Genomic DNA, 20436 nt, shown 5'->3' on the forward strand with positions numbered 1-20436 from the left:
CTCACTTACTGGGGGCCTGGGGTAGCAGAGCAGCAGGAGGGCTTGTCTACACTTGGAAATTTACCAGAATAAAATCATTATTATTCTAGAAATAGCTAGTTCGGGAAATTTCCAAGGGTAGAGAAGTCCTTGGCTGTTATTCTCCCAAGGAATTGAGTTACCAAAGGGCCTGTGTAATTCACCGGCAATGCTCCCCCCTACACACCTGGCCCATGCGGGGTGGGGAGAGAGAGAGAGAATTCTCCCACCCTGGTCTCCTCCTGCCCCACTGGCTTCGCTGCTGTTTAAGCCTCTAATGCAAAGGGGGAGGGGGGCGCTTTTATCTTTTTTTTTCTTCCCAGAGTTAAAAAAAAAAAAAAGATAAGATACAATTAAGCAATTCTCTTAGCTTCCAAAACCTCCAACAACTCCTTGCTTGTCTGCTAAGAAACAACTTCATTCTATCTGCCTGGCTAGATAAGGATGCCTCTCTCCTCCTGCATCCCCCCCAGCCCCTTCCCTCCTTTTCCTACCCCCAGCCCTGCTCCCCTCTTCGCCATGGCGGATACAGCCCTTGCCAGCTTTCTGGTGTTACACAGGCCGTGCTGGAGGAACGGAGATAGGCCCCCAAACGGGTGGAGGAGACTTGTGGGGGGAGGCTGTGAATTCAGGTGCAACTGGGGGGGGATAAATGGGGATAGGTGGGGCATGGGATTGTCCCGCCAGCTCAAGTGATGGGGGAGGAGGGCATAGAGGGACACAGATCATCAGACTTGTCAGCCACACCGCTTCGGTATGGTCTCCTCACCCATTTTTGATACCCCGGAAGTAGCCCAGATCCAGGGCACTGGGAAGCACACGTGGCCCTAAACCCAGCCAAGCCGAAGTCCAGGCCACAAAGAGCTTTACGCTCCCCGGTGAGTCAGAGAAACAGGGGACTTGGGGTGACAGATGCAGGGAGGCGCGGGGGGCATTGTCACCTAGATGACTGCAGAAGGGTTTGGAGGGAAGCTGCTCCGTGCATAAGGGGCAGCATCGGGCTAGGGATTGGGGGAGGGTGCAGGCGGGGCCGGGCGGGAAGCAGTGATGAGGTTTAGAGGTTGATGGGGAGGACAATGGAGCCAGAGGCTGATGCGGGCTGGAGTTGGGGATGGGGAGGGACAGGTAGAGCAGAGCTAGAAGGCTCTGAGCTCCCTCCGAGCCAGGCACAAGAGGCTGGCATGTCCCAGCCCGACTGCCACGCCCGGGTCCCACCCTCACTGTCACGCCCACACCGAGACCCTTTCCCCAAGGCTTAGCCAGCCCGGTCCTCCCACCCCCAGCACTGCACATGCTGCAATCCTGGCCCCCAGGAACAGCACTGGGGGGGATCTGCAAGAACCCCACCGCAACCCCGCTGGCTGCCAGCTCCCATTCGCTCCGCCGGGTTTGCTTTCCCTTTCGGTTACAAGCGGCCTGCTCCCAGTTACTACACTCTAGCCAACCTCGCTCCAGCCTGGTCCTGCAGGGCGAATGGGAGGGGCACGCGCCCGGGGGGCAGATGCCCAGACTGCAAAGCAATGCGGGACTTCCCTTCGGCACACACCCCGGGTAGGGGCATTCCCCGCTCCTCCCCTCTGACCCCCATCCGGGCTGTCCCAATTGGCAATTGCTGAACCTGCCCAACCAGGACCAACCCAGGGCTCAGAAGCAGCTGGCACGTGCCCGTACTGCATAGCGGCACCTCTCCGAGCTGCCACCTTGTCCTCCAGAACCTGAGTTTTCATTTACCCCCCAATACCAGTCTCTAGCTGGCACGGTTGCAAAGGAAACACTCAGCAATGAGACCCGAGCGGGACTGCCAAAGAGCCTGCCGAGAGCCTGGGCCAAGAGCTCAGAGTGGGGCTGGCACCCTGTTCATCCCAGCGAGGGGCTAACTGGGCTGCCCCGGGATCCTACGATCAATGCCAACAGCGAGAACGACTGCCTCCCCGAGGTAGGACGGGAGACAGCCGGTCACAGAGCAGCACAAGCTGCTGGTTGGGACGGTACCATTTCGGTGCCAGGAAGTCCCATTGCTTCAGCGTTTCCATGCACGTCCCAATGGCAGGCAGCAAGGCCCGTGCTCCGAACAGAGCCAGAGAGATGGAGCGAAAGGATCGGCCCAGGTGATAGAGGCGAGGACGGGAGTGCAGGTGTCACTGATGAGCCAGTCCTAATCCCCGGCTCTCCCGGTGCAGGTGCTAAGGACAGTTTTGGGGGCACTCGGTAGCTATGGAGCCTGACTCTACTGGAGAACCAGTTTTTGCTGGACCTTGGGGGGGATCCCCCACAGATTCTGCCCCCCCACATGTATCTCAGAGCTGTTGAGAATTACATTAGCAATAAAAGGAAAACTAAACAGTACGCAAAAACCTCCTTTTACACACACACGCACACACACGTTGGTTCCCAATCTCAGCCCGTCTTCCCCCAGCCCAGCCAGTCACAGCAGAGTCGCTGGGATCCCAGCCCCTAGCAGCAGCCCCCCCATGGCTAGCCCCAAGAGTTCCCCACACCCGAAGCAGCTAGGGGCGACTCAGACCTGACTCTGATCCGGAACAGACGAGCCCTTTTCATGTAGATGCTGCCGTATCAGGGTTCCTCGGGTCTCACCCCCGAAGACCCCAGGTGTCAGGCAAAGCCCCCAGGCCGGATCCAGTGGCTGGGCCTGGGCCAAGCCGCGGTGAGATGGGAAAGCAGCTGCTGCGGAGGGCTGGGGATGGCAGACCTGGAGCAGCCCGTCCCCAAACTCCCCTTTGCATGCTCCATTCGGTCACATTTTGCAGAGATAATGGCCTGGAATGCATTCAAGACAGCTGGGCTGGCAATAAATCGCCCCTGCGTGGATGGATGGAGCCCTTTAAAGGGCCCAGCCAGCCACTCTGCTCCATCAGCCGCTGCCCAGCGAATGTATCTAGCTTTGGTACTCTTTGTGTCTCCACTGCCGGGGTCCGGACGCAGGCAGCAGCCCACGAGAATGGGCTCTGCTTTGTCCATGCTTTGCAAGCAGACAGCACGGAGCTGGCAGGCCCAGCCAGGCCCCACGGCGCAACCAGTTATTTCCCGAGTAGATAAAAACACTTTCCGGCCCCAGCTCGGACACTGAGTGAGATTAACTCCCCATAATCCCCTTTCCGTCAGCAAAGCCAGCATCTGACTATGTCCCCCACCCATCTGGTGAGGCTCTGAGTGTCCTCAGCCCTGCAAGGAGACCCAGGAGCTCAGCCTCCCTGGAGCATTGGGCCCTTCTAGAGATGACAAGAACAGACCTGTCTCCAGCTCTGCTCCTCTCTCCATGGCTTCACAGAAAAGATCTGTCTGGAAGCTCAGTACGTGGCTAAACCTCAAGGGATGGGTCTGTGGCCTAGCACCTAGCCTCCCAGAAGCCACCGATCCAGGCACATTACTCAGAGAGGGGTTTTGGGGGGCACTGTGGTCCAGTGACTAGGCACAGGAGTGGGACACAGGAGACCTGCCTTCTGCTCCGAGCTCTGCCTCTTACCTGGCCAAATTTGTGCTGCTGTTGCCTCTCTGACGGCAAGCTCTTGGAGGGTCTGTACAGCACCTTGCACCACAGAGCCCTAGTCTTGGTTGGGATCAGGTGCCACTGGACCACTAATAACATTTACAGCCTGGTCTCGCGCTCAGCATGTCAGAGGTAGGAGTTAAAACGAAGGCGCAGACGCTGTCCCAAATCCATCTTTGCTCTCTTCCAGCCAGATCACCTGCCCCACTTCCATCGGGTAATTGAATGTCCCCTGGCTCCCCCTCCTTTGGTCCCCGTTTGCTTTTGAAATCCCTTGCTCCGCTCTTCCAGTAGCCTGGCCCATGGGAGTTTTCATCTCTTGCGGCTGGAAGCAGGTCAGGCAGCATTCTGCTCACGCCATGAGGTGCCCAAGGAGAAAAATGATTCTGCTAACCACAGGAAAGGAGCCAGAGCAGGAGGGGAAGGATGGCCCGAGGGCCAGGGCACCCACCTGGCTCTCAGGAGATTCTGGGTTCAGTTCCCTGCTGTGCCCCAGACTTGGTGGGTAAATGTGGGCTAAGGCCTGGTCTACACTTAAAGTTTGGACTGATGTAGCTACATCCCCTAGAGGGGTGAACAATCCACACCCCTGACTGGCACAGCTAAGCCGACTTAACCCCCAGTGTAGACGCGGCTTGGTCGATGGACAAACGCATCTGTCAACCTAGCTACTGCTGCCCAGGGAAGTGGAGTTCCTACAGCAAAGAAAAACCCTCTTCTGCTGCTGCCCGCTGCATCTACGCTGTGGGGTTATTGCCACCGAGTCCCCATAGTGTAGGCAAGCCCGTAGCCTTGCTGTACCTCAATTCCCCCTGTCCAATGGGGACACAGCCCAGCCCTGCCTCCCAGGGAGGTTGTAAGGGCAAACAATATATCAGCGATTGTGAGAGGCTCCATATAAGTACCTTAGCTAGACAGGCACGTTCCAGTCATCTGAGCACAGTTCCAAACCCTGGGTCTATGATTCCCCATTGATAACACAAGGATGGTAATGCTGCTACAACCCCGCGTGGCCGCCGGGAACTTCACCGAGAGCACTCGAACCCTCCTGCGCTCAAAGCGCAGATCCTCAACCTGCTTGAGCTGGAGGAGACTCTCCAGTAGCAGCTTGGAGACTATGACACCCAGCTGTGCAGTTCCGACACCATTCTGCCGAGGTGGCACTTACGCACCAGCGGGTTTAGGGCATGCACACGGGAACTGGCAGGATTAGTGGGTCAATATTTGCAAACCATTGTAAGGAGGGAAAAGAGCGGAATGTTAATATCCACACATCCACGGCCAGGTTTTTTATTTCCTCTGAGCCTGTATATTTTCCCTAGTTAAGTGGCATTTTGAGCAGGGTTTCAGAGCACAAAAGGGATGGAAAAAACAGCTGCTGGGCACCCCTCCCCTCGACACCTGGAAAAGCCATTACACTGACACCCCAGCTGTGAATCCCCTGCTGCTCCTGCCCGGATTGCCCCAGCCAACCCAGGCCAGAGGCTATTCGGTTTCGTGCATTTGAAAAGAAGATATTGACGTGGTGTGAAATCTCACTCCCAGAGACATCCTCTCCCTGGGTGTCGGGGATGGTTTGCTTTGAAGGCACGGCCGCTCAGCATGCGGAGAATGCAAAGGGATGGGAGTGACGGGGAGCTGGGAGATCTCGGCACAGCTGGGACGCAGCCTGAACAAGCCTGGTTTCAGAGTAGCAGCCGTGTTAGTCTGTATTCGCAAAAAGAAAAGGAGTACTTGTGACACCTTAGAGACTAACCAATTTATTTGAGCATGAGCTTTCGTGAGCTACAGCTCACTTCATCAGATGCATTCCTCATCGAAAGGTCACTGGAAACCTCCTGCCCCGTCCAAGGTGCTGCTGTCTGTTTGGGTAACTGTGTGAAATGACTTGGGGGTCCAGGTCTTGGCAAAGTGGTATCCGTATCCCAGACACGGCCACGAAGGGCTAGGTTTTCACGGCCCACCCCCTGCTTGCATTTCGCATTTGCTATGGAGCTGCCAATGCTGCTCGCCTCCAGTGGGCTCGTGATCCCCGCCTCCATCCCCCACTTTACCCGTTTTCAAACAAGCACCTTTGTGCTCTCCCCCCTGCAGCCCCTCAGGCTTGGGGGTCACTCCCCCTAAACAGCTGCAAAGCCACCTTGTGGGCCTCCTTCAAATCCCTCCTCAAAACTCTCTTTTGCTGCGACACCGACCAAAACACTAGCCCAAGGCTGGAGTCAAACTTCTCATTCTTTAAAAAAAAAGGAGTACTTGTTGCAGCTTAGAGACTAACCAATTTATTTGAGCATGAGCTTTCGTGAGCTACAGCTCACTTCATCGGATGCATACCGTGGAAACTGCAGCAGACTTTATATACACACAGAGAACCTGGATTTGTGCAGGAAATGGCCCAACTTGATTGTCATGCACATTGTGTGGAGAGTTGTCACTTTGGATGGGCTATCACCAGCAGGAGAGTGAATTTGTGTGCGGGGGGTGGAGGGTGAGAAAACCTGGATTTGTGCTGGAAATGGCCCAACTTGATGATCACTTTAGATAAGCTATTACCAGCAGGACAGTGGGGTGGGAGGAGGTATTGTTTCATATTCTCTGCGTGTATATAAAGTCTGCTGCAGTTTCCACGGTATGCATCCGCTGAAGTGAGCTGTAGCTCACGAAACCTCATGCTCAAATAAATTGGCTAGTCTCTAAGGTGCCACAAGTACTCCTTTTCTTTTTGCGAATACAGACTAACACGGCTGTTACTCTGAAACTTCTCATTCTGTGTCTCTCTCCTGGTCTTTCTCCTTTCTCTCATTTGAAGGCGGCTCCTAAGGAAATACAGTTCCCCTGCTTTTGCCCAGCTTTCAAAACCAAAACCTCCCTCCTAGACACCAGCGGATGCCTGTGACCAGGGTGGGGATGTCACCCCGTATGCACACCCTCTCCTTTGGGCTGGGATCAGCAGCTTGCGTTTTTTGTCCTGGAAACGCCACCTCCAGAAGGAAAGCCAAGGACCAGAGGCTTAAGCGCCAGATGTGCCATCTCATTACTCAGCTCCCAGCCTCTGCTCAAACACTGACATCAGGACACATCTGGAGAGGGGACATCCGAGCTCTCTAGCCATTTACTGCAGGTGCGACCCTCCTCCTGCATGTCCCAGAGCTGGTGAGCCGGCCTCTCCCAGGGGACGACAATTGAGAAGTGAACCTGGTGGTCTAAACCTCTCTGCACCTTTATGTAGTGTGCTTTGTGCCAGCTACTCCCACACCAGAGGTGGCCGCATTTCAGTGGGGGTATGCACAGTGTCATGAATGAACCAGTATTTAGGCTCTTAACTTTGGAAGTTGGGAGCGTAAATACCCTTGAGACCGGGGTTGGTATATACACACACCACTGCCCTGTAGTGGCTGAAATCTGAACCTCTCCATTGTGGGTCATGGACCCTATACTGCTAACAGAAAGTCTCCTTTAGGTCAAGTGCTGGGGGGGGTTGGGCATTTCGAGCAGCAGGACCTGAGTTCTACCCCTACTGCCTGCATGGAATATTGAGGGGCTAGATTCTGCAGTGCAGCAAATACCTCTATGGCCACAGCTCGGTAACTGGTGACCCCTTGGGGAGGAGATGCCGTAGAAAACATTCACGGAGGGGTCAGCAGCAATTTTGCCATCACACCCAACCTCAGTTGCCACCAAAATCAAATGTTCTCTTCGCTCCCGTGACAACTGCTGGGGCTTTTCCATGTGAAGAGGCCTGGGTTTGATCTCAGTGGACCATGCGTGATGGCTTCACTGCCACACTGCGTAATAAGTGAGAACATCGTTACTTCCTGTCCTGGATGGGACCAGGAAGCGCACAAGAGGAATGGGACAGAGAAATAATCAGGAGGCAGAGTTTCCCCCACAACATCTCCAGATGGGCCCCAGGCTGCAGCCCAGGAGAGTCCAAAGACCCCTGCAGTTCAGGGGTGTTCTGATCAGGGCCCATTCCAGTTTGGGGGCAGAGGTTGATCCCTAGAAGACGTCCCCCCTTGGGTGGTTTCTAAAGCTCTCAGTTTGGCTTCAACATTTCCCCCTTCTCACCCCTTCCAGATCACAGCCTCACCCACCTCCTATCCCCCAGCTGGGTCTCACTGCCGAATTAATAATTCATCCAACGTCTAATGCTCAACATTTTGTCAGGATTATCCTGATTAACCCAGAATTAATCCTGATCTCAATGTTAACTGGATTAATGCTAAAATCGGCTTAGTGGTTAAACCGGACCCCTTGACTAACTCATTGGGCCTCGGCAAACAGATGTGTGCGGGCTGCCACTGGGAGCCAGATGTGAGAGGGAGCTAGGCAGGGACTTACCAGCCTTGGAGAGGCCCCACCAGGTATTTATTGAAGAGGTTACCCCTGAAACAAGGGTCCTGATAGCATTGAAGTCCACGCTAATCTCTGCCAATGCACAGGCAAAGTGCTTGGCTCTCCAGCAGAGGAGAGGGAGGGAGGGAAGGACGGATGGGAACAGGAAAGAAAAGAGGGAGAAAAGAGAAGGAAAGAGGGAAATAGAAAATGAACAAGAGGGAAAGAGAAAATAATGAGATAAAAAGAGAAACAAGAAAAACAGCAAAAAAAGAACAAAAGCAAGAGAGAAAATGAAATAAAAACAAACCCAAGAAAAAGAGAGAGAGAGCAGGAGAGATATAAAGAATGAGAAGCTTCTCTCCAGCCTTGGGATTTCCAGTCTCCCTGTTCCCACCTGAGCCCTCTAAGTCCTCTTGGTAGGTAGCACAGGGGGCTGCTAGCTCCCCTCTGTGTACCAAGCCCCTGCCTGGCGGGTACCTGCAGCCCTTCACTCCTCTGCCTACCTGCTGAATATTTAAAAGCCTTGATTCTCTGCAGCCTCATGAATATTGACAGCAGTTGGTTCCCTGCCACCTTAGTGCGTATTGGTGATGGGACCTTCACAGCCGCGAGCGGGTGGCCCAGGGCTGGACAGCAGCTCCATCCCCACGGAGCGCGACCCGCCTGCTCAGGAGGGGGTTGTTCCGCAGGCCACTGCCTGCTCTCCCCAGCAGTGGCTTGGCACTTTGGAGGGTGAGGGCACCGCGATTGAATCCTGCAGCACTGCAGTCCCCTGCCTCCCAGGCTGCCATCTTTGCACCTGCCCTGCCCAGGGGAGGATGCTTTGGGATTCCCCTTCAGAAGCCCATCAGTGCCGCTCCCAACATGCCCTGGAGGGGTTGCTGTTGAGCCGGTCCAGCCTCATCAGAAGGCAAAACCTCAGGCCTGTGAATCAGCCAGGCCTCGGTCTTGACCGGTGCATGGCAGCCCAGAGCTCGCTGCCCTAGCATTCCCCAGCCCAGAGCCAGACTACAGGGGCCTCTCCAGTCAGAGAGCAGCAAGGGGGGCCCCCCACACCAAGACCAACATGGGCCCCCAAGCAGGCCCGGCCTCAGACACTAGGCAACCGCTTGACAAACTAACTCAGGTCCGATGCCTATCTCCCGGTCCCGCAGCAGGACCAGAGAGGGCAGCAACATCCTCACGCAGCCTCTCCAGCTAAAGGACTCGAAGGGGGAGCCACTGGTGCTTGCCCCCCCCCCCGCCCCCGATTGCAAGGCCATCCCCAAAAAGGGTTCTCGGGGCAGAGCGGTCTCTCCTGACGCTACCGCAGTCCAGATCCGGCAGGTGGGAAGCAGTGCCAAGCACAGGGAGAAGGAGGGAGATGAGAGGAGTTGGCCTGGACCTGCCATGGCCCCTCTGATCACAGTGATAATCACCAAACCAACAGCTCCCCGCTCCTCCTGACTCACTCCCTCTCCTTGAGTCCAGGGGCACGTGTCCCCGCTGGGAGCCCCACAGACTCTGCCCCAGAAGAGCTTTTTATTGGGGTGCCCTCCCCTTCTCTCCTGACATCTCTCAGCTCGCTCCCCATGAGCCCAGCAAGTGCCCTCAGCGGAGAACGAGCAGAGAGGGGAGATGCCCCGGCCTGCACTCATGACCCCTGGGGATGAGCCAGATCAGAGGGAACGGGGTCCCCAAGGGAGCAGAGCCTGGCTTGGTGACTCCTCCAGGGTGCTCAGGGAGATGGCCTTGTGGGGGACATGCAGCAGAAGGGAGACACCCTGGCCCCCCAGTGTGGGGTGGGGGAATCACAGACCCGGATTCCCATCCAGTGGGAGTAGATACCAACAGACACTGGCCCCTAACCTGCCCTGGGGAATGACAAGGTCCTGGCACTAGCGATGTGCGTGTTGAGATACCCCAGACCTGGGTTCCTATCCCACAGCACGACATACCAGCCCCACACACCAATCCCTGGGGGAGGGAGGGAACGGACGGAGCTTTCGGGAATCACTGATTCTTCTGTAAAGATGATAGCTGCGAGAGAATCCCCCATCCCCAGGCTGTTCATCCTGCAAGGCTGGGGCAGGCAGGCTGCCACCCCATGGCATTGCTTCCCAGCCCAGCGGGATTGCCCAGTGCACTTGGCCAGGCTGGTCACATCCGCAGCCAACACCAGGCGTGCTAGGAGACCGCGGCTCACTCTAAGGCTTCTAATCCATTACAGCCTCGGCTGCCACTGTCTCCGCAGTCGACATTTACCCTGGCAGGTTCCTACATCAGCTGGGTTAAGCTGAGGCCTCATTAAAGCTCTCTGCTCTCCAGGGACGCTGCCTCGCACAGCTTCAGCCCCCCAAAACAGCAAATCGCCGCAGCCTACCGGGGGATGCCCAGAAATCAGAGAAAAAGTCGGGAGGGGGGCGGGCAGCCCCTGACTTGGGCTGGCGAGCACACTCAAACCCACTCCTGGGGCATGGCTGGGGGTTTGGCCCCCACAGGATACTGAGGATCTAGCCCCCTCAATCATATATACTGTCCCCTCCTCTGGGCTTCCTCTGTTCTGGTGCTAGGTTGGGCCCTGGGCAGGAGACCCATAGCACCAACCTTGCTGCCCTATTTGGTGGGGATTCCTCCCCACCCACCCCAGGAAAGCCCCAAATTGCCGTGAGCCCCTCCACCCCAGAGAGGCTGGCAAGCGCTGGGGGAAACTTCTCCCACCCCCACCTCTGCTCCCCCAAGCATCCATGGGCAGTGCGCTGTGGCCCACTGCGGGGCGCCCCTCAGGCCAGCTGGGGCGTGAGTCACGTGGCTGCACCCAAACATCCTCACCTTTTTAGAATAACCTCCCACATATCCTGCAATAAAAGCCTGTCTCCCCAACAGCCTGAGCAGCACAGCAGAGACAAAAGGCCAGCAGGAGGGCATGGGAATGAACATTTATTGCATTCAGGAGCAGGAGTGGCAGGATTACAGGAGCTAAACCTGCTTGGTATTTGCCTGTCTCCTACGAGTAAATAGCACTGCTGCGTATAGGATTGGTTAGGCAAACGCCTCGAGTCTCCAGTCCACCAGCGGAATGGGAAACGCTTCCAGGAGTCCCACACCCACGCCAGACATGAACAAACCTCTGCCCACACAGGACTTCCTAGCTGATGTTATGCTGCAGGTGGTGGGCATTTGGGACAGAACTCTGCTTGCTCCAGCAAGCACAGGGCCCTGCCATTTAAGCTACAGGAGAATCTCCATTTGCTGTTAGCAGTATGATGCTTATGACACTGAGCTGAGACATTCCAGTTTCACTCGGCAGAGGGCAGCAATGCACACTTTCCTCCTCACTCCAGCCCATTACAATAGGATGTTTCAGTAACTTTTATTCTGCTTCATCTGAAGTTTCCAAAAGTTCTGGGGCTTAACAGGAGTTTTCCTGGAAGGACTAAAAATACCTGCGCTGAGCCCTTTCTTTTCTCTCTGTTCAGGCCACAGGTGACATGAGTTTTAGGAGGTCTCATCCCTCTCCTTAGTAGGTATTTGTCCACATCGCAAACACAATCTGGCTTTAAGAGTAGTCTCTGCACAGGATCATTCCAGGAGAAAGCTAAAGGGGCAAGGGGTGGTATTGTCTGTGGAGAGCAACGAACACCGGGTGCTGTGGATCAGGATTGACGGGCATTGGCAGAGCTGTGTGTGAGATGCTCAGGACTGGAAGAGCATAGGGGTGGTGGGGTGGAGGTGCATTGGTAGATCTGCCCCGGATAAGACTGCACAGAGGCTGCCTGCATCCTGCTTAGCTCTCAACTTGCATTAGCCAGCTCTGACTTTCACACGAGCCAAGTTCTCCCCTACATTTTACGTGTAAGAGACACCCCATGCCCCTGGCAGCCCGGGACGGGGATGGAGGGGGGTAGGGGCTTTCCCAGGCTCGTGCCCTGTCCTCCAAGGGTGGGATCTCCTCCCAGTCTGGAGATCCACCCTCATTCACACTAGCCATGTTCTCAATCCTGGGATGAGCGCTCAACTCCCACTGACTGCCTTATTGCCAGTTATGCCTGGCGGGGGGAGAATGGTGGAGCAGGCCCTTACCGAGTGACTTGGGCTGAGAGATGGAAAAGTTCATCAAGAGGATCAAACTCCCCAATCTATTTGACAATTATAGGAGCTAAGGGCCCTGGCAGATGTCTCTGCTCGCCCCATCCCCGTTGCCTGGGCTACGGTTGCTAGGTAACCGAAAGGTTGCTGGTTGCCAGGCTGGCTGGCTGAGGGACTCAAATATGCAGTGGGGCAAGGAGACCAGAAGCTCCGTGACAACAGCTGTGGAGAGAGGTTGGATTGATGGGCAGCCTGACTGATAGGATACGTCATGTGTGTGATGAGCTGGGGCTGGCTCAACCCTGCAGGGCCTGGCGTTAGGATGGGGCAGGGAGCGGACAGGTGCTTGGCACAGACCCCATGCTGGGCAGGAGAGGGCATGTCAGCAGAAGGGCCTCCTTGTCTGTCTAGGCACCTAAATAGCCTCCATCATGATAGTCCCCCTCCCCACTGCATCCTCCTCCTCCTCCAAACAGGCTAGGGACAGAGGGTCTATGGCACGCCAGATCTCGCCTAGCTTGGCCCCATGTAGCCTGATACAGAGGGCAATCTCTCCATTTATGCAAGCTCAGAGGTGCAAAAGAGCTCTTGCAGGCCAGGGGAAAAGTAGGCAGCTTGAAAATCCCCAGGATATGCCCCTAACATCTGCTCTTGGAGAGCCTTTCCTAGGTAGACCGAGTGGCTCCCCCCTGGCTGAGTCCCCGGGGCTTGTGCCCTTCTGAGTGGTGGGGTCAGATAGCTGAGGACCATGCCTTGCATGGCAGACAGTGATTTAACCCTTCATGCCCTTCCCCATATGGGGTATGGGTCACAGCCTCCCTTAGGAGATCCAGCCAGGGAGGCTGCTAGGCCATGCCACTAATCTCTCCTTCCCAGCCAGAACTGTGAGTGAATGTCACCCAGCCCCAAAGACCCAGGCTGTGTCCTCCAGAAAGAGGCACCTCCCATTGCACAGCCCCTGGCGGACCACCCCACACCCGTGCTGAGACAGCGCACCGAGACCTCCCGGCAACGCTGCCGACCTTGACAGGCTGCTGCGGCATCGCTCAGCCAACAGTTCAGTGGGGGAAGGTGGTGGGAGGAAAGACTCTGTGAAACAGGCCAACTTTGCACTGCACAACAACGGGGCGAAGGCTCACCCAGGCGCTGCCAGTGAGGAGTGGGAAAGCCAGGGTCCTCGGCCCTGCCAGGAGGGGCCTGTTGGGATGCCGGGTTGCGGTTTAGGAGGTGACCATGCCCAGAGCAATACAATAAATAATAAAAAGACTTTACCCTCAGTCCAAGGATGCCAGAGTCCTTTACAGACAATCATGAGTTAACCCCCTGCTGCAGAGCATGTATCATTAGCCTCATTTTACAGATGAGGAAGCAGACACAGGGAGCTGGAGTGACTCACCCCTAAGCCATCTGCTGAGTCTGGAACCGGACCCAGATCTCAGAACTCCCAGTCCCGTGCCCTAGCAGCAACCAGCCCCTTCCTCTCCTGGGGGGTAAGAAGCAGGAGTCATTCCTCAGAGGGGAATATCACAATTTCTATTGCTCTGTGATTTGAGCAAACAACATTCCTGACCTTGAAATATTCCCGCTGTCTGCTCTAAACGACCTTAACCAAACCAGCCTTGAGTGACCAGCTGAGAGCTGGCACTCCGGGCTGGTTGGAGACCCCGCAGCTGTGGGTGAAGCCTGGAGGCAGAGATGGTCGATGGGAGGTGGGATCACCTGTCACTGCCTGTTCCTCCGGCTTCCTGCTGCGCCCTTAACGCCGGCGTCATCTGTTACCTTGCCTGGGAGGTTTACAGAGAGGGCTGCAGCACCAATGCACGCTAAGGCAAGTCCATGGTTTTCCCGAGCTCCATTGGGAAGAAGGGTCTGAATGACCTTGAAGAGTTTCCAGCCCACATCACATCCCTGCTGCTGCTCACGTTCCACCAGCCCGTAAGATCCATGGGATGTGGGGGAGCAGCGATGTCGAGAGAGGGAGAAAAGCCTGATCCATCTCAGGCGAAGACCCAGAGCAACCAGCACGGCCCAGCCCTAGCCTAGCTCAGTCTGCCTGGCAATACTTCCCCTGAGCCAGTGCTGGGGCCCAGCTATGTTGTAAGTCAATACTCGGACACCAAGCCCCTTCTCCTCTCCGGAGCTCTGGCGAGACGGAGCCAACGAGGACAGTGCGGCTCCCCTGCAGTTCCCTTAGAGGTCACTGTGTGAATCACCGCGAGGGGAGGTTTCCGAGAGCTCTGCAGAGCCCTAGCACGGGATAAGGGGTGTGAACGTCACGTGGCAAGAGACGAGGAGCCGGTGGGAAGATGCAAGGAGGGAGCGGATAATATTCTATTCATCTCAGGATCTAACTACCACCAGACCGAGCGTGTACACAGCACCATGGGCAGCTTTACATAGACAGCCCCACCAGACAAGCTCAAGGCACCATGCAGAAGGGAGGCAGGTGTTCTCCCCGCTTTACCAATAGGGAAACAGAGGCATGGAGCAGTGACACAAGCCACACCCAAGCAAGCTAGTTGGTGCCCAGAGCCTTGCTTCAACCACTAGGCCAAGTTGCCTCTCAATGTTCCTTGTTATCTCTGCTAAGGAGACTCAAATCTCATGCTTCAGGGTATTTGTTGTCCTGCCACAAGGGCCAGGAAGGAATCAGTCTCTCCCCTGCGCAGCACCACCCACCTGGTCAGGTGCATTATGATGATTATTATTGCCTTCCTCTGACCTATCAGAGACTGGGCACTGCTGGATCCCAGGCTGGTCTGTTCCAATATGCTACGTTCGCCATCCCACATCGCTTAGAACTGGTCACATCGGGGCTTTGACACCCACCAGACAAGATCCTAACCCCTAACCCGGATTGCTGGCTTCCCAGCGGACTGACCAGCCTTGCCTATGCCCTGGTGTGGCAGCTCACAACCAGACATATCACACAGTTCCTGGTGTGCAAGGCCTCCATGGCACCACACTGCAGCAGAGGGTCCAAAGAGACTGTTTTATTGGCTTCAAACTTCAAGGTACTTCCGGGCTAGTTTTGTTATTCTTTCCAAGTCTGTTACAAACCGGATGCTAGTTGCGTATCACCCTTAACAGCTCATTCAAGGTATGTCTATATTGCACTGTAAACCCAGGCTCAGATGTGGGTTTGAGCCCCCCCCACCCCCCATCCACACACAAATCGTTTGGAGGCGGGAGATGGGATTTAAAAACAACTTCTGCCTTTCCCCACCCCGCTGGAACCCCAAACACAATAGGCTTGTGCACAAGAAGCAAAAAGTGAAGCCGATTGGTGCGGCGTAATCGTGCAAGCCCAGTGCAGATTGACACTCTGCACGCTGCACATGGTGGTGGGGAGTGGTGAAAATGGTGACAAGCAGACCACAGGGGAGGGAGGCATTGTATTTGGAACCCTCTGGTCTGTGGATTGACCAGGAACAGGCTGAGGATCTGAATTATTTCTCTCCCATCTAGGACTTTGACCTAGCACCTGGGTGAAGAATTTGAACTGGATTCCTGAGCCCACCTGGAAAGGCCCAAGCCTCCGCCTCCACTCACGGCTCTTTCCCCAGAGTCAAGGAGCCAGGATTCTGCTCTCTGCTACATGGTTGTAAACCCAGAGCAGACACCGATTGAAGTGCTTTAACTGGATTTACAGGGATGTAACTGAGAGCCGAAGCGGACTCTGACACGCAAGAGCCTGTCCTGCAGAACCTGGCAATAGCAGCTGCGTCCTTCTCATGAGCATCAACCGCTCCTGACTCACACCCCCCAACTAGCTGAACACTGCAACCCTGATGAGAGACCCCGGACTCCCAACCCCCAGCTGCGCACACAGAGATGGAGAAAGGGTGAAAAAGCGCATGCATTTTCAACAGAAGCGTGGGGGGGGAAAACAATTTCAGAAATACTGACCTTAAAGCTCCAGTAGTTGGGTTGCTAACAAAACAAAACAAAAAAAACACAAAACAAAACAAAAAAAATACCATTAAGATGCTGCTTGGAGAACCATTGACTTTAAACTGGGAGATGAAGCCTGGTTTTGTTTCTGTTTAAAGTCCCCTCCCTCGGGTTTTGTTTAGCATCATGCTGCTATTGCCTCTTGGTGGGTGGGGGCACGGGGGTTGGGGGACCAGGGGAACATGCAGCCAGGCGATAGGGGACAAACACACATGAGGGTTCAATGCAGGTTCGGAGTCAAACGGAAGAATGGAGGGGGCATTATGATGCCAGGCCTGGATAGGAGGATGCCCCAAAAAGTTCATGCCATCATGTTGGATATTTCTAAAGACTGCTGGCGCTGCCCTCCTGGGCCGGCTTCCCTGCTGGGTGGGTCTCTCTCCAGGGAAGTTCTCTTTTAAAGGAATTCTCCCGGCCCATCCTTCTGTCCCCAGCAACCCTTGTGGGGCTGATCCTGAGGGAAGGGACCAGAGCGGAAGTAGCTGGTGCTCCTTTAGAGTGTTTGCAAGGCTAGGAGCATTGCTTGCATCTAGCCGACATGCTTTGGAGAGCGACAGGAACTGGGCCTCAATTATAGCACACAAGTTCCTGGATAGACAAGCAAACCAGAGGCCCTGGGATCCTTCCCTTAGGGTTATGTCTACACTGGAACTGGAGGGGTAATTTCCAGCGCCAGTGTAGACACATCCTTGTGGGTAAGTCCCTACTTGAATCACGGGGTGATCTTCAAATACTTGCGGCTGAGTTGCGGACAAGACATGGAAAATCGTGGAAAAGTAATAATGGACCTTTATTAATAGCGGTAAGTTAGAGAAGGCCGATTTGTTTAAGAAAAATGTGCTGGAAGGATATAAACACACAGGTTTTGTTATGCCTGCAAATTTTTTATTATTATTTTTTTAAACAACCAGATATTTTGCTGCGACTACATTACAGTCATTAAAAAAAACGTAACTGGTACACTATAAAAGACTCAAAAGTCTTAACCCAACTGCTGTAGAAATCGAGTCAGGACATTTTAGCCATTTACCTTTCACAGGCACGGAGTGTTAGTGCAATACCAATTGCACTCACAAAAAGTGTGCAAAACTGTGGACTGTGCAAAATAAGCTAATTAAAAATCAAAACTGCAGTGGAAGCCTAATGTTGCGGGAACCACAATATTACAAATGAAGTGGGGCCTTACTTACAGGAGCATCAGCTGATGACTACAGAGGGGAGAGTAGATGGTTTTAAACCTCCTTTGAATGTCCGTATTGGTTAGCCCAGATTTCTCCCCACAGAGGATCCCTTACCCTTTAAAAATACACACACGCACCCAGTGCCCACTGAGCTAGCACGAGAAAGGGCAGGGGAGAGGGGCGAAGCAGAGCACCCAAGGCCCCCAGGCTCTGCATTAGGGTTTGGCCAAGGCTGCCTTCGTCACGTGGGCCCAGTCTGGCGCAAAGCAGCAGGACAAATGCTCGTCCCCTGCTGTCAGTGCAGTGGGCTGTCAGTGGAAGCAGGACCGGTCGAGTTAAGGATTCCCTGACAGGCTCCAGCATGCCAGTCCCATATCCCACGACCCGAGGGCATGCTTTCCAGCTGCAGCGCCCTGCAGCGATAGGTGCCCAAGGGGAACCTGGTTCCTGATCTTTAACCAAGGAGATTAAGGGCCAGGAAGTCCCTCTATACCCCCAAGGCCCTTGCTAGCAGAGATGCAGTCATGAAAAAAGGCACCGCATGATGCCGATAGCACGGCTTTGCTCTCAGGAAGCAGAGGAGATGATCAGCTCAGCAAACGCATGGTTTGAGCTAGCCCTGTGAGCTAGGTGGGGGGATGGGATGAGCAAAGGGGTGGAATCCAGACGAGGGCAGCCCACTGGGACACAAGCAGCCCTGGGGTGCACTCGCTCGCCCAGCCCGCGACACAATGATGTACTGGCGTCTGGTGTGGCTCAGATTTGGCATGGCCTGTACAGGGGGTATCCGAGGCCTGTTTGCTCCTACAGGACAAATTGAATCCAGTAGGAAACTAACAAAACCCAGTAACTGAAAATACAGCTAGAGAAAAACATTAGAACGCTGTGCTCACACCCCCCCCCCCCCACACGGAGTGAGTCAACATGCTTGACAGAGGCATCAAAAAAGGCTTCCTACAACCCAGAGCTGTGTCTAGGGGCAGTAACTGGCCAGTGCCGTAAGTGTCAGTACAGGCCATATAAGCTGATTCAGGACTGATCTGGGACTGCCTCCACGCTAACTCCAGGCAAACAAACCCGCTGCAGAACAAAGGAGTTTCTGCATTCCTGGAGCCTGGAAAAGCCACCTATCCCCTGTGGGAGGGAGGCAGCTCTTGAAGGCTTCTCCAGGTCCCTTCCAGCTCTACATTTCTACACGCCTAAGATACTTCCCCTTCTAAAAGGCAGGACCCTTGCTGATATTCCACTGGCCCTTAAGTCCTGGAAATGTTGACAGCTGATTAAACTCTCCCACCAGCAGGATCTAGAGAAAGTAGAACCATGATAACACTTTGTGCCTATTTCGAGAGTGTTTATCCAGGAGTCTCAAAGCCTTCTGCAAACAAAGAGCCTGGGGAGGTTAAGTACCAGGTGTATTGTCCCCATTTTACTGATGTGGAAACTGAGGCTTGGTCTACACACAAACTAGCAACAGCTGTACTAAAGGTGTCTTTGTAAACCAGTTTAGTCAAGTTGACCGAAAACCCCGCAGAGATTTATTTCAGCTTAAGAGTGGCTTGTAGTGTCAGTCAGCTCCTCACTGACACAAGCCTGTCTTAACCTAAACAAGCCTTTGCACCGGTCGAACTAAATCAGATTTAAGTGAAACAGGTACACCCTTCTCATGCAGATAAGATCTGAGTCACACAGGTCTTTTCCAAGGTAATACTCTGACTCAGAGGCAGAGCCAGAAGTAGAACCCAGGAGTCCTGATTACCAGGTACTATTGGATCACCGCCAGCAGCAGGAACCAAAGCTACCCTGTGAAGCTTTTCCAGAACACCAAGAGTCTGAAACTTACAAAATGGTTTCTTATCCTCCAAGCCTACTAATTAACACAAAAACATCTTTGTTGCGAATGCCCCGAGAGCAGGAGCGGGGAGAGAACTGGAAAGGTGGAGTGTGGCTGTCGGATTTGAAGGCACCTCCAATATTCCACAGTGTACGGCCCTGTCTGTCCTGGGGTTCTCTGCAGGGCAGTGAAAGCACTGGTGTAATATGAGGCTTGCACCAGAGTGACTTACCCTGGAACACACTTGTGCACGGATCTATCTTTCCTAGGCTTTTGCACTGGGGGTAGTTATCCCACATCTGCACAGTTGCTCTGACACTAGTGCAAATCTCCATCATCTAGACTAGCACTAAGAGTATGTCTTCTCTGGACAGGGGGCTCAGGATGGTAGCAGGTACCTGATCACAGGAGGGGATCAACAAGCCATTCAAGAATTTTAAACACGTTTCAAACTGGGCCACACTCAGAAGCGATTTTTAGGACATGCTCGGGCACCCTTGGCAGCCCAGATCTGAATCCCAATGCCGGATACTGCGGTGCCTGTTTTACAGAGTGACGTGTGGCGCAGAGTCCTCCCTTAAAGCCAGTGTCTCCAAAATACCCGAGAGTAACCGCCAAGGGACAAGAGCATGATGGCTCTACCTTTGTTGCAAGACCCAAGTCCACTGAGCACGTGATTTGGTTGGTCCCTCAACTGGTTGCTTGATTCAGCTCAGTTTCAAAGCCACAGGCTGGATTCAACACTTAGCCCCAGCAAGGTGGGTGCAGAGGGAGAACAGCCCTTGCCAACTGGAAGAAGAGGAGGAAATGGGAGCAGAACTCCATTCTGCCCAGTCCTGGTGATGTTGGATGGCCATCCAAGGGACCACACAAGCCCTGCCTCCCATTCCCGTCCATGCTTTGATCGGACACAGTAGGTCTCTACAACATGGTGTCACTGGGATCTCCCAGCCACGGACAGTGTAACAGAACCCTCTGGAGGCTTAAGTAAGAGGTGGTGGCCTCTCAATTTGTCACCCCAGAGCCGACCATCAGTAAAAGCCCCTAAAATTTTGGGGATAATACCACTAAGCACTTTTCATCCACACATATCAAAACTCATTGCAGAGGGAGATTGGGACCACTCACTAGCCTGGGTTTTTTTAGATGGGGAAACTGAGGCACAGACAGGGGCAGTGACTTGCCTAAGGTCACACAGTGAGTCAAGTGGCAAGAACCAAGGTTTCCTAAGCCCCAGTCTTGTGCCCTCTCCATTGCACCTCCCCACCATTAGCCCAGCAAACCTCCTACGTGCCTGCTTTCAGGGAGGAGACTGCAACACTGGGTAATGAAATGCCTCTGTGCTCCATGGGCAGCGGGTATCTTAGGCCAGGGGAGGCTAAGCCTCCCCTAACCCAGGCCATGTCCCCGACCTCACTCCATCCCAAGGCCCCACCCTCCCCTGAAGCCAGCAGGGGCTCCTTTAGCCACAGGGGGGAACAGACTTGGGCTCTGGCAGGGGGCAGGCCTCCCCAAAGTGGGGTTCACCCACCACCCATGCT

The 20436-nt window shown here is 54.5% G+C and overlaps 1 protein-coding gene across 7 annotated transcripts in view; it reads right to left on the reverse strand.

Moving 5' to 3' along the window:
* Positions 1 to 20436, reverse strand: part of SRCIN1 (SRC kinase signaling inhibitor 1) — a 204993-nt gene that overhangs the window by 48542 nt on the left and 136015 nt on the right. For 6 of the 7 annotated variants that reach the window (XM_084615769.1, XM_084615772.1, XM_084615770.1 and 3 more), the window contains one exon: positions 15839 to 15862. The exons of the other annotated variant lie outside the window; for it this stretch is intronic. In XM_084615769.1, the coding sequence (XP_084471895.1) occupies positions 15839 to 15862 (24 nt within the window). The remainder of the gene's footprint in view (positions 1 to 15838; positions 15863 to 20436) is intronic. 7 annotated transcript variants of the gene reach the window in all.

Source organism: Lepidochelys olivacea, assembly GCF_965140295.1.
Source record: "Lepidochelys olivacea isolate rLepOli2 genome assembly, chromosome: 27".
NCBI classification, from domain to species: Eukaryota; Metazoa; Chordata; order Testudines; family Cheloniidae; genus Lepidochelys; species Lepidochelys olivacea.